Source organism: Pocillopora damicornis, chromosome 2 (assembly GCF_964200805.1).
Source record: "Pocillopora damicornis chromosome 2, jaPocDami1.2, whole genome shotgun sequence".
NCBI lineage: Eukaryota > Metazoa > Cnidaria > Anthozoa > Scleractinia > Pocilloporidae > Pocillopora > Pocillopora damicornis.
In genome coordinates, this window is record NC_142671.1 from 23,230,210 (window position 1) to 23,242,206 (window position 11,997).

The 11,997-nt window shown below is 40.9% G+C and overlaps 1 protein-coding gene across 1 annotated transcript in view; it reads left to right on the forward strand.

The window, feature by feature from the left end:
• Positions 1 to 11,997, forward strand: part of LOC113665260 (uncharacterized) — a 37,814-nt gene that overhangs the window by 15,264 nt on the left and 10,553 nt on the right. The window contains 4 exon segments of the mRNA XM_089195153.1: positions 1,022 to 1,180; positions 1,832 to 1,933; positions 5,136 to 5,234; positions 7,003 to 11,988. Coding sequence (XP_089051279.1) covers positions 1,022 to 1,180; positions 1,832 to 1,933; positions 5,136 to 5,234; positions 7,003 to 11,988 — 5,346 coding nt within the window.

Sequence of the window (11,997 nt, forward strand, 5' to 3'; positions counted from 1 at the left end):
TCTTGAACTTTCCTCTTTTATTTGCCATTTGTTTTGTTTATATTTTACTTCGAACCACTTCCGTTCTCCTCTCACGGCGAAATGACAAAACACTCCATTAAGAATTCTTAAAGTGTTAATCAGAACGAAAGTGGTTTGATTGCGGCTCTCTTGGTTTTCCGGTACTTGAACAGGATCAAATGAGAGAGGAACCGTGGCTGTTATCTTCTTTAGTTAAGTCTTTGAGAAAATTTTCCATCATAGGATATATATTTAATATGAGTAAAAGGATGCTCTGAAGTATGTTTTGGGTTCCATGTTGTAATTTCGTGTCGGTACGGTTAATGAATTAATTTTCGCACTAAAACACTTAAGCGTTATTAACTTGTTGAGATATTGTCCATCCTAAGAAACAATAAAGTTTCTCTGATGAGCGCTTTCAACCTGGCTCGGGATACAGAAATTGGTTGCATAATTTTATTCAATTCATTAGAAATAGGCAAAGAAAAGAGTTTGATTTTGATTTTCAAGACCAAATTTTTCAAGACACCTCTCTCTGAAAATTCGTAGGATTGTTACAATTTGTGAGATTTTTTCAGTTAAAAAATTAAGGTTTGAAGTTGCCTCGCAATATTTTAACGACCTTCGGGCACAACTAGGCAATCATTTGCCTAAGTAGAAAAAATGGGAAACGTTACTGATTTAAAGCAAATGCAGTTTACATTCACTGAGTCTTAAGTCTTGATCGCGCATGCGTATTTTTTGCCTTTGGGTAGTTGCTTAAAAATAAGACTGATGGCTTAGGAAGGTGTAGAGACATGTAAGCACTTTAAATATACGCGACATGCCATCACTGATATAATTTACCCCGACTGCTGTATGTAACGCCTTCCTACGAAATGAAATGAAAATATGCTAAAGCTTAACTATGCTACACTTGAATGGACACAAAATAAGAATTACATTAAGTAACCTAAGGGCGAAGATGGCATCTGCTCCGTAGGCGGAAAAAACAAAATAGATATTCTATCTTTTTTTTCAGACATGCATTTTCAGCCTGGCTGCCACATTGTGGTCAGCGGCTGACTGGCGGTTGACAGAGGCAGAAAAGCCGTTTTTAAGTTCAAAATTCCAAGAGCTGCTGGTATCCATGACAGACGATGCCCCGGATGCCAGACCGTGCTTATACGATGTACTAAAAGTAAGTTGAAAGCTTCGCTGTGTCCTGACCGTTGTGGTCACCTTTGTGGAGAGTGGAAAGAAGTTCTTGCCACTGACTTTGCATAAAAAGTTGCAAATTTGGAAGAAAATAATCTTTTTTTTCTTTTTTTTATGTGGCGAATGGAGTAAATAAACCAGCTAAATTGCAAGGCTGGCATAACGCTAAAGGGCAATTTTTTCATTACGTGTAATTGATACCTGAAATGAGTTGAAAGATTTAGAGGTGAACTGGTAAAGATGGGGAAAAATTTGTTTAACTGCAGGGACCGAATTCGCACAGGTGGTAGGGGGAGGGGTAGGGGCTGACATCAGTCAGATCAAAGTTGTGGATTGATTGAACTGACGGTCAATCCAGCTTAAGAACAGGCTAGTGTTCTGGGGACATGTTACTGACAAAAAGAAAAAACACAATTGTTGAAGAGGGGTTCATTTAGTTGGCGTTAAGTAAAAAATTGTGGTCCAAACTTCCAGATCTAAGAGCATCGAATTAGAACAATTTTCTACGAGAACGTTATATTTACTAAAAAGAATTGCAGTGGGAATAGTTTTGAATTCAGGCCAAATTCCATTGTGCTCTCGTGTCAGTGTTTTTAGACTTTTCTTTAATCTTTTATCCTCGCTTTCTTTCCAGACATGCGAGTCTTTACAGATCGAAAATGATATGACGTCACGGGAGAGATGTCAGGCTTTGCTATGGGAATACCAAGCTTCTGCAGCCATGGACAGCGATGACGTAAGTCACGTCACTCAGAATGTTGTGAGACTCCTTAAAAAGCTGTGAGGGAGGTGGGTCCTCACACAATTTCCTGCAACTTGGCTATTCGGAAAGCTGCAAACTCTAAAATATCAACAATAGGATCAGTGCCGTGAAAAAAGAAAAAATAAGTTGGTTTACGCTGTCTGAACCACTATTAAGTTATCTCTGGACGACAACAATTTGAAAAATGGCGGTTATTAATAGGAATAATAATGATGATCATTATTTCGCTATTCTTAATCCTTATTCAGTTTCAAATTTGGACTTTTTCAATACTAACTATTGAAAGTAAGTTAACTTAGATGCAAATTAATTATCACTCGTTGTTCACAGTTGCTACCAAAAAAATTGGTAAAAAGCACTTGAAGAGTCAGTCACACGAAGCCATTTGATTAACTTACGGGCCCAGCCGAGTTAGTTAGCTGTGTTTAAGGCCCAAGACTTGTGAGATCGACAACAACAACATCTTAACTGTTTTTGTGTGTTTGGAAATATCATGTTAAGCACTTACTAAACTACATGAATTTTCCTGTTAGTGGGTAAATACGCATGAAAAACAATTAAAATGTCTGGAGCGTTTAATTTGGATCGCTTCGTTCACGACTTAATTCCTTCTACTAATCATTCGTTCCTTTGTTTCTCTGACGTCGGGCCCCTTTTATTAGAGATTAAAAGTCCATTTCCTCCAATGTATTACCTTGCCAATGCTTTTGGCCGCCTGTGTTTACATTATGTTGACCGCATACTTTAAGATGGAAATCCGTGAGTCCTCAGCTCCGTTTGCACACCGTTTTGGTCAGATGCAGTCCCAGAGAGATATACATATCACACGGTATAAGATTCGCCTTCGAGATGTCACGAATGCAAAAGTTGGAGTGTGCTGCAAATTACTTTCTATGGAGAGTTAAGCTGTTGAGAGCGATTTTTGAGATCAAACATATACTTTGATATTGTGACATTCGAGATTGAGCGATGATCACTAAGCGAAGAGCTCTTTTCATAAACTAGGAAATGGAATGTAAATATTTGTGTTTCTCAAGTGCTAATTAACGATTGATATGATAATCAAGCTAATAGCTTCAGCCCGGAGTTACGGCTCACTTGTGTGATCACGATAGATTGTACAAGCCACTGTCCATACTTGACTCACGCGATGACACAGTCAAAGCTTATTGCACCCGTGACAACTGTGCGCACTTCAAAACAGTGTTATGATCGGCTTCAACACATTTTGGACCATCAGCTTCGCTTTGTAAGTACCTCGACCTTACACTCAATTCGCAAACATCACTAAAAATTACTGCTCATTCGTACGCATAACATGTTTTTGAAATAGTGTCCTGCTGAGTTTATTTTACTTCTAAGAATACTGTAGGACCTGTATTGTTCAATGATTACTATCGTATTTGTAAACAGTTTATTCGAGTAAAATTTGTTTCCTCTCGATATACTATGCATCTTCTCGGCGACTTCAAACTGACTGGCGTTTGGATATTTACTTTTACTTTCCAGTTTTCTGTGATATAAATTTAATTCTTAAAATGCCATCGTTGTTCGCAGTATTACTAGCTAAACTGATATATCTTTTTACGGTAGCCTTTTTTTCACTGGAGTTTTTAACGTAGACACAACTTGAATCTCGCATTTCCTCGAACAAAAATTGATTCTCCACTGAAATTTACCCCCTAAATAACTCGAATCCTCGATAACTTGATATGACTTCTCACCCCTCAGGTCCGCTTTTTCTCAACAATATTACATTCAATAACTCGAACCCTTTTGGATACAAATTTAGCTCAGGTATTAGACAGAGTCACTGTTACTAACTGTTGTTTTCCCTAATTATAAAATTAGCTTGTTATGGATTACTGAGGTGCTATAAAAATCAGTTCATCTTAAATTGTTTGTTACAACAAAACTTACGAGTGGAGTTGTCTCTCTACAACTCGCACCACTAAGGAAAATGAGGTCCAAGGTATTGAGGGTTCGAGATATTATACGATTGTAAGATGTGATTGAAACTTTGTGGAAATAGTGTTTTCCTTTATTGTTCAATTACTCGGCAATTACTCTGTTGAATCACGTTGAACTCGAAGATGGAGTTAAAAACCGTGCGTTTTTCTTTTTCAAAACACAGCAACAAGTCTGAAAAGAATACTATATTTCCGCTTTGAAAGAAATTTAATGTTTGTGTTTCTCTTAGTTGTAGCCATAAGCATATATGACGATATGAAGCGATAGTTTACAAGTTATTCTTGCACTGATTTCCCCCTTGTTCTCTGTCACTGTTGTTTTTTTTTTTTGTATTTGTTCTCAATATTATGTCCACCATACAATTTCAGAAAAATTCAACACGGCCATTTTGTAAAGATCCGAAACTAGGTAGCCGTTTTTTAGACGTGAATGGTGGCCGGAAAATGGAAGTCCGGTTGCCGTGCGCCTCTAAAAAACGTCGTGCGTAAGTTCCTTACTTACGATTCCTGCCGTTTGCTCTTAGAGTTCGAAACTTTTTCTCACGCCACTATCTGTTAGCATGTCATTCGATCATCCTCATTTATCACCCACTTCAGAAGAAGTATTTATACGAATTCAACCATTTGTACGAAACCACCAAGTTCATAGGGGAACATAATCACCCAGCCGAAAACGGAACTTTTTTTAAACATCCTCTTTAACGAGGATAATTTAAAACCGCCACCTTGCGTTTTAATGTGGACGGAGAACGCTTTGAAAACGAAATTTTTCGGATACGCTGATTTTACTATTCCGAAGGCTTTGAATTTATTGGTGGGATCATTTGAGCACCGTTCTCCAATGATATATTTAAGCGATTCTGCGGCGCAATTGATCGTTAGAGTCTGGCGGGAAAACATTTTGTTCTCTTTCCTGTTTGGAAGGAAAAAATTGTTGCATTTTCACTAAGGAAACGTTGTGTTAACGGGGCCTAAGGGCGTACGGTTATTGTTGATATTACATCCTCGCGGCAGTTAATCATTTGCATAACATTGTGTTCTTTCGTGCGAGAGTTTTGACAAATGATCATCTAGTTATTCATGATGCGTCGCTAAGGGTTTCCGGTGGAGGGCAGTTCAAAAGCTTACGAGATTCTGCGGTAAAATAGTTTGTTCTTGAAATTTAAACTCAATTCCTACGAATCGACGATTTGTTCTTTCTCCAGACCACCAAGAGGAAGACAGTGGAAGGGGAAAAGAAGCATCATGACACACTGATGGGATCCATCTCCGTGGCCGCTTCATTCAAAGGGTTTCTCAAACAAGTGAGTAACTTTAATCTTCGATCTCTGATCGTAACCCTTGCTATAGAGGAATCATACAACACAGCTGGCCAGAGCCAGGGACTCAACCAAACCTTCAGTTAGAAGATCTAGTGTGTCTTTTCTTAGTGAAAACACAGCCACAAATCAAACAAGGATGACCTGGTTTGCGATCTTTATAATTGACACTTCCATACATATTTACTCCGTCGATGGTCAGTTTTAGCCCTTTGCGACCCTTTGGCGTTTTATCCTGCAGGAAGTATCCTAGCTAAATAGGTTTAGTGAAAAAATGACGATGTTTTGGGTTGTTTTACGTGGGACTCTCACCTACTGAGAAACTAAATGAAATAGATTCATTATTCAACCCCTGCGAGAATTTCAAGTATCCTTTATTGTTTTGACAGTAAGAACAAATAAAACAGGTGATAAACCATGCAAGCTCCTAGGCTGGAAACAGTGGGTGACCATTTCTGAATAACTTCCAGAATAAGAATACTCTGACCTCATTTGTTTGGGAAACTTTTCCTTTCCTCTCAAAATGTTTTAAAACATACGATAGAGGAAGAATATTTTTATGTCATATTGTTGTTTGATGTCAACAAATCTTTCAGTTATGTTTGTTTAATTTTACAATCCCCGGACCTTTTTCGCGTAATTGTGGCTTAAATTCAAATGAGCTTACATGTCAAAACATCCTCAGATCTCTGATGAAGACATGCTGTTCCATGCAAGTGACTAAGTACAAGGTGTAAAAGTTATGATATATTTCTGGCAAAATGAGGTTTTCAGTTTTTTGGATACTATCATTTTACGAATGCTATGGAAGAGTGAAGTTTCTGAAATGATTTCGAGTGGGTTTTGAGCTATACGTTTGAGTTTGTCGGCCAGAAGGTAAGCTTGTCGTGTTAGCTTTAGATGAAATGTCGTCTTGGAAATTCATCGCTTTGGTTAGGAGTTATCATCCGGTTATGGAATGTTTCGAAATGACTGAATAAGTCTAATATTTGCCTTAGTAAATGAACTTTTCCTACGTATATCTTATCTATTTAGATGGGAAGAAACGATGATACGATTTAATATTTCTCAAAATAAGCGTTTTCTTGGCGATGTCTTGTTGATCGCTTGTTTGATTAAAAAGTGTATGCAAAGATAGCTAGCGATTTGAGATGAGGTTTACAGAAGTTTATCTGATTATTTTATCAAACCGGCACCATACAAACGACTCATCCACGACATTAACATTACAAACGAACCGAACAGAACGACCTAACTTCACTAACGGATCCAAACCGACCAATCACGACTGACCTACGCCACTTGAGTCTTACAGCCAATAACATCACGGCAAAACTGACCAATCAGTGTACACAAACCGGACTAAATACATTCGACTGACAACAACCTTTCACTTGACTCTGATGATGACTTCCGCTCAGGTTGTCGAAACGTCAGTCACCATTACCGACAACAGTCCTTCTCAGGACTACACTCACCTGGACGATCAAACTACACTATTTATCTGATTATGTCGCTTTGTATCCCCCATAATTTCTTTGAAGAACAATTTTCTGACACATGTTACGATCTTCATGGTCAATATATTTGCTCAAGGATGGTTCCTTTTTTCATAACCTAAAAGTCATATCGCTGAAGAAAGCTGTATGTTCTTGCCGTTCATCCTTCAATAAACACAATATTTTTATTTCAAGTGGATACATTTAGTGATTTTAGTGATGGGAATCTGTTTTTTTTCTTTTTTTTTCGTCAGACAACAAAACCGCAAGAACGAAATCCTTTTGTAAAGACTCAAAATAATGGAGAATCGTTCCGTAACCTCGATGGCGGAAATTCTGGAGATAAAAGAAACGAAACAATTCCTAAACCAGAAGAAATGGAAGCGGAAAAAACTAAAGTCATTGTAAACTCACCAATGTCAGAAGCCACCTCCAGTAACTCATTGAACAGCGAAAAGGATCGACTTGCGTCTGATTCATTAAACGAGAGGTCATCAGACACTGGTGATGACATCAGTGATCAGGATCGCACGAGAGACCGAAAGCGAGGCCATTCCTTGACAGAAGACGAAAAACAACAACTCTTGTCTCTTTTAGCATCGACAAAGTTAAACAAAGGCCCATTTTATACCGGAGAAAACGATAAAAAAAGTGACGAAATAATTAAGTCTGTAGAGGATCAGTCAACCAAGCCACCGTCACCTTCCTTCTTTGCTTATCCACACTACGGCCAAACTGAGAGTCAGATGATGTTCAACCCTATCATACCCACCGGTCGTTCTGCTTCTCCGAGCGTACACTCTGATGTAAGCGAAAATCAGATTCCTTCCGTACCCACTCCTACCTTTGTACCCATCGCTGTCCCTATTCCCAGCGTAGCTCCTGTACCAATGCCCCCTTACTGGTACGTGCCTCAGGGAGGGATGATGTCCTTTCCTCACCCAGCGATGTCCCCGGTGCCTTTTCATCCAGTTGACTCTTCAGTAACTTCCAATCAGTCAGCGGTGTCAACAGATAGTGACGTCAGCAACTTATCTGACGTGGATCCTCGACCAAAGAACAAAAACTGCGCCACACCAAAGTCTGATAAATCCGAAGGTTTAAAGGCAGATACACAAAAGAATAACAAGGGATGTAAACAAAACAAACAAGATAACAAGGCATCCAAACTTCCTCGTCCCATCTGGCAGAGGCCTGTTCCCAAGAGCAGGACAACCTCAGAGGAACTGGAATCGAACGCCAAAGTTGTTCGACGAAGGGTACCGTTTAACGATGAATTCAATGAGGGTAGTGAGGGGACGAAACCAGTGCGTGCAAGAACTCCATCTCCATCCCTTGGGAGACGAGCGGCTCCTCAGGAAGTCAATCCTCCTCGCTCTCAAACGCCTCCAGTGTATTGGACTAGAGATGGAGTGGACATGTCACCCCGTAATAAACCTCGAGCACGAGCATCAACAGGCTCTTTTCCAAACCGTCCCCCAAGTCCATCTAGCTTACTGGATGGACGTAGGAGGTCAAGTTCAGCTACTCTAGGATCAACAACAAACAGTCCAGTGCAAGGACGTAAGAATCAAGGAAGCAGGCCATCTAGTCCCGCCGGATCGCGATCTAATAGTCCCGTTTCAATGCTTGTGTCGAAGTTTGAGCAAATGTCTCAGGAGTCTGCAGATAGCTCTCCGCGCGTTCGCTCAAACTCCGTGACGTCCATGATTTCAAGGTTTGGTTCCTCGTCCTTAGTGCCTGAGGATCGTCTTGCCAAAGGGCAGTTAAAGCCACACAATTCTACAACACCCAAGCAGCCAGCTTCGAAGACTGGTCCTTTTCGTCCGTCGTCGGTTCGTAGCAAAGTTCACTCTACCTCAGATATTGAAACGTCAATTCTGCGATCGGATAATTCTATTTTATCACAAGAAACGGGCAAGGGAAGCGGCGCATCAGAGGACGAGTCATCAACCCATCACCCTGGCAACCCACGTGAAGTACAGCGTAGTGGGTCAGACCCAGGTTCTACCGGCAGCCGAGAACGTCGCGTCTCATCTTCTCACTGTATGCTCCAGGAAGAGAAAGAATCAACTTCAGAAAAATGTCATGATTCAAGGACAAGGCTATTGGAAAACATTAGAAAATGGACGTCTCAGGAGAATATTTTAAGAGACTGCAGTTCATCTGAGGCTCTGGAAGACAACGCTCAAGAACGTTTAGCATCTGGTCTCTCTCTATTTAGCGATTATTGTACTAAAAGAGATCAAGGTGATCAAAAAGACAATCCTAAGGCACGGCTTCAAGGAAGTTCCTCTGGGAAATCGAAGTCATCCACTTATTCTGGGAGATCGTCATCCAGTAATGATCTCAGGAATGACTATATTATCAAATCAGGCAACGTAACGCACAATTTATCAAAACCCTGGCAGGACAAAGACAGTTTTTTAAACGGGATTTCCATAAAATCGTCTCTAGATTCAGAGCCTGTGCGCGAGAAAGGTTCCCCACGATTAAGACCGAGGGACCTTTGTTTATCACCAGAGAGAGACTCTTCTGTCCCATTTTGCGATGTCAGGAGTCCTAACGATCTCCTCTGGTCTCCAAGATCTGATACTCATCAGTTTGAGATCCCTGTGGACTTAGCAATTTTAGACGCCATAACCCCCATCGTTTCCAGTCCACCAGCTTCTGTGGGTGGACTCGATTGGACGTATGGTGGAGTAGATGGAAATGTTATTTCTCCTCCTTTTCCTCTTAGTCCAGGATCATTGAAGGATTTCAAGCCATCAAATTATTTCACAAGTGTTACATTCAAATGTGGAGAGATGGAACCTGAGAGAGATACAAACTGTATTCTTAACAGACCATCTCGTGACACAACAGAATATGTCAGCTCTGATTGCGTCTCTAACAGGAGAGACCCAACAGGCAATTATGTGCGGAGATTCGAAAGAAAAATTCTTCGCAGTACTGGTGATTTGGAGACTGAGGTATTTGCATCTAATTCGACCTCCGTTCAAAAGAGTTGTTATCCAACGGAAAATTCTAGCTTCAAAAAGGAAATAAACGATAATCTACGCCCTATTCCAAAAAACTCACCACCTCCTTCGAAATCAGAAAGCTCGTCAATTATCGCACATGTAAATGGGAATCCTAAAACTCCAAGAACGAGATCAAGAGTCGATCAGGTTGTGAGATCGAGACATCCATCCGGCGACTGTCCGCCTGGAAAAGATATAGCCGCTGTTTCGAAGAATCCTTCCTCGCCAATGACTCTTAAGAAAATGATGTCGAATCCTCTATCTCAAGACGCAAGTACACCGCAACGTAGGATTTCAACGTCGAAACGAAATTCATTACCCTCTTCGCAACCAATCAACCTTTCACCAGGCCGCGATCGTTCGAGCCCGGTGGAAAACCGCACAATCACGAAGAGCTCATCACATACTTATTTATCACAAAAACATCAGAAGGTCTTCAAAAGTTCTCCGCAAAATAATCCATCGGTGCGTCAATCATCAGGAGATTTGTCAAAGAGTTCCCCCAAAGAAGGAAATCTTGGTAAAAGCAGTCCTTATTCTAAACCAATGCCGTCAAATAATCCTAGCCCAAATGTGGAAGAGAGCAAGAGTAGAGGTTCTTCAACAACTGCAAAACCTGGGAATCCAAGCCCATTAAAAGAAAGACATGGTGCAAAGGGACACTCTTCGAACCCCCACGCCAAAGCCAGTAAAACTGTTAACTCCACAGCCACTTCTGCTGATCCGTCAGAATCAAACCCAGTTAGGTACCCATATACGAGAAGAGGGAGCTTGCCTGCAGGGGGCAGTTCTACCATCAAACCTTCTCCAAAAACGACCAGCAATCCTACTTCTCCACTTCATGCAAAGCCACCAAAAGCGCAAATTGAGTTCTTTGGTGCTGCAGGAGCAGACAACCCACGTGGTGGGATTAATCCTCGAGATTCAAACATAAGACACGAAAATTTTAAAGACACTCACCAAAACCCAGGGCCAAGAAGTCAGAGTGACTTCGAAAGCAATGCTGATTCCTCTAAAGCTCCATCTCAAAGTGCAAAGTCATCCTCAACATCTGGATTCCCTTCTCATGAGCTCGCTTCAGAACAAAGCTCTAACTCGATGGGTAAAACTGAAGAATCGGAAGTATTTTATATACCTCGCTCTGATGAAACTCTCCTTAAAAGTGACACACCATCGAGTAAAGGCAGTAAGCGATTTCCAAGTAACTCGTCATCTGACAGTGGATTAAACTTGTCTGATCCCGACGAGTCACGAGGAAGCATCGGAAAAGGCAAAAAAAATTATAGGGCAAGGTCACCTCCCTCGTCCCCAACTACACTCTCTCCTTCCCATTCACCTTCTCCGACATCTCCGAAGTTTGCTATAGGACACAATATTTTTTATGATCCAAAAGATCACAAACCTCCTCTACCTTCATCAGAGGAAGGACCGCTGAGTGTTTCACAAAACGATCCGACGACGTTGGCTTTTCTATCTAACAGTATTCAACAGGAAAATGTCTCTAATCCCTTTAAGGCTTCGGTAGGAAAGTCCGAGGAATCTCCGAACAAACCGACGCGAAGTGACAATGATAACTTCAAACATCTTAAAAGTGACATGTCGAAAATAACGGATGGAAGTTCTCCAAACTCTGATGAGAAAACTAACGTTTATCCTGAAAAACCAAAGGAAGGATCTGCTGCTGCGAAACTTGCAACCGATGGTAGAATGATGAAGTCCACCGCAAAAGAGTTTGAGTTGGCCTCCACACCACCTCCAGACATTTTGGGAAGACCTGCTAGTAAAAGCCCTCCATCTTCGTCAAGAGTTGATTCTAAAGAGCTGCTAGGTCAACTGGTTAAGAAAGTGCTAAACTCAGCTGCTGCTAAGCAAGGGTCCTCTCCAAACACATCATTCGCTGAATCAGCGGCAAAAGAAAGTGCCAAAGGAAAGAGGGTCACTTTGACTAATGAGACAACAGAAGCTAAACAAAAAGAGAAAATAGGTAGTCAAGGGAAAAATCCAACGTTAAATAGCTCTAAGCATAAGTCAGGGCTGTCTGATACTGAAAAAGTTTCAAAGATAAAGGAAACAGGACTTATGAATTCGAGTGAAACTTCAACGCGAAATCCAGACGAAATCACACCTACAGGAACACTGCGATCGCATCTTGGCACCTTAAGTGAAACACCGATTTCCCCCAATAATGCTTCAATACTTGAGAGTTCTTCGCGCAAGGTACGTCAA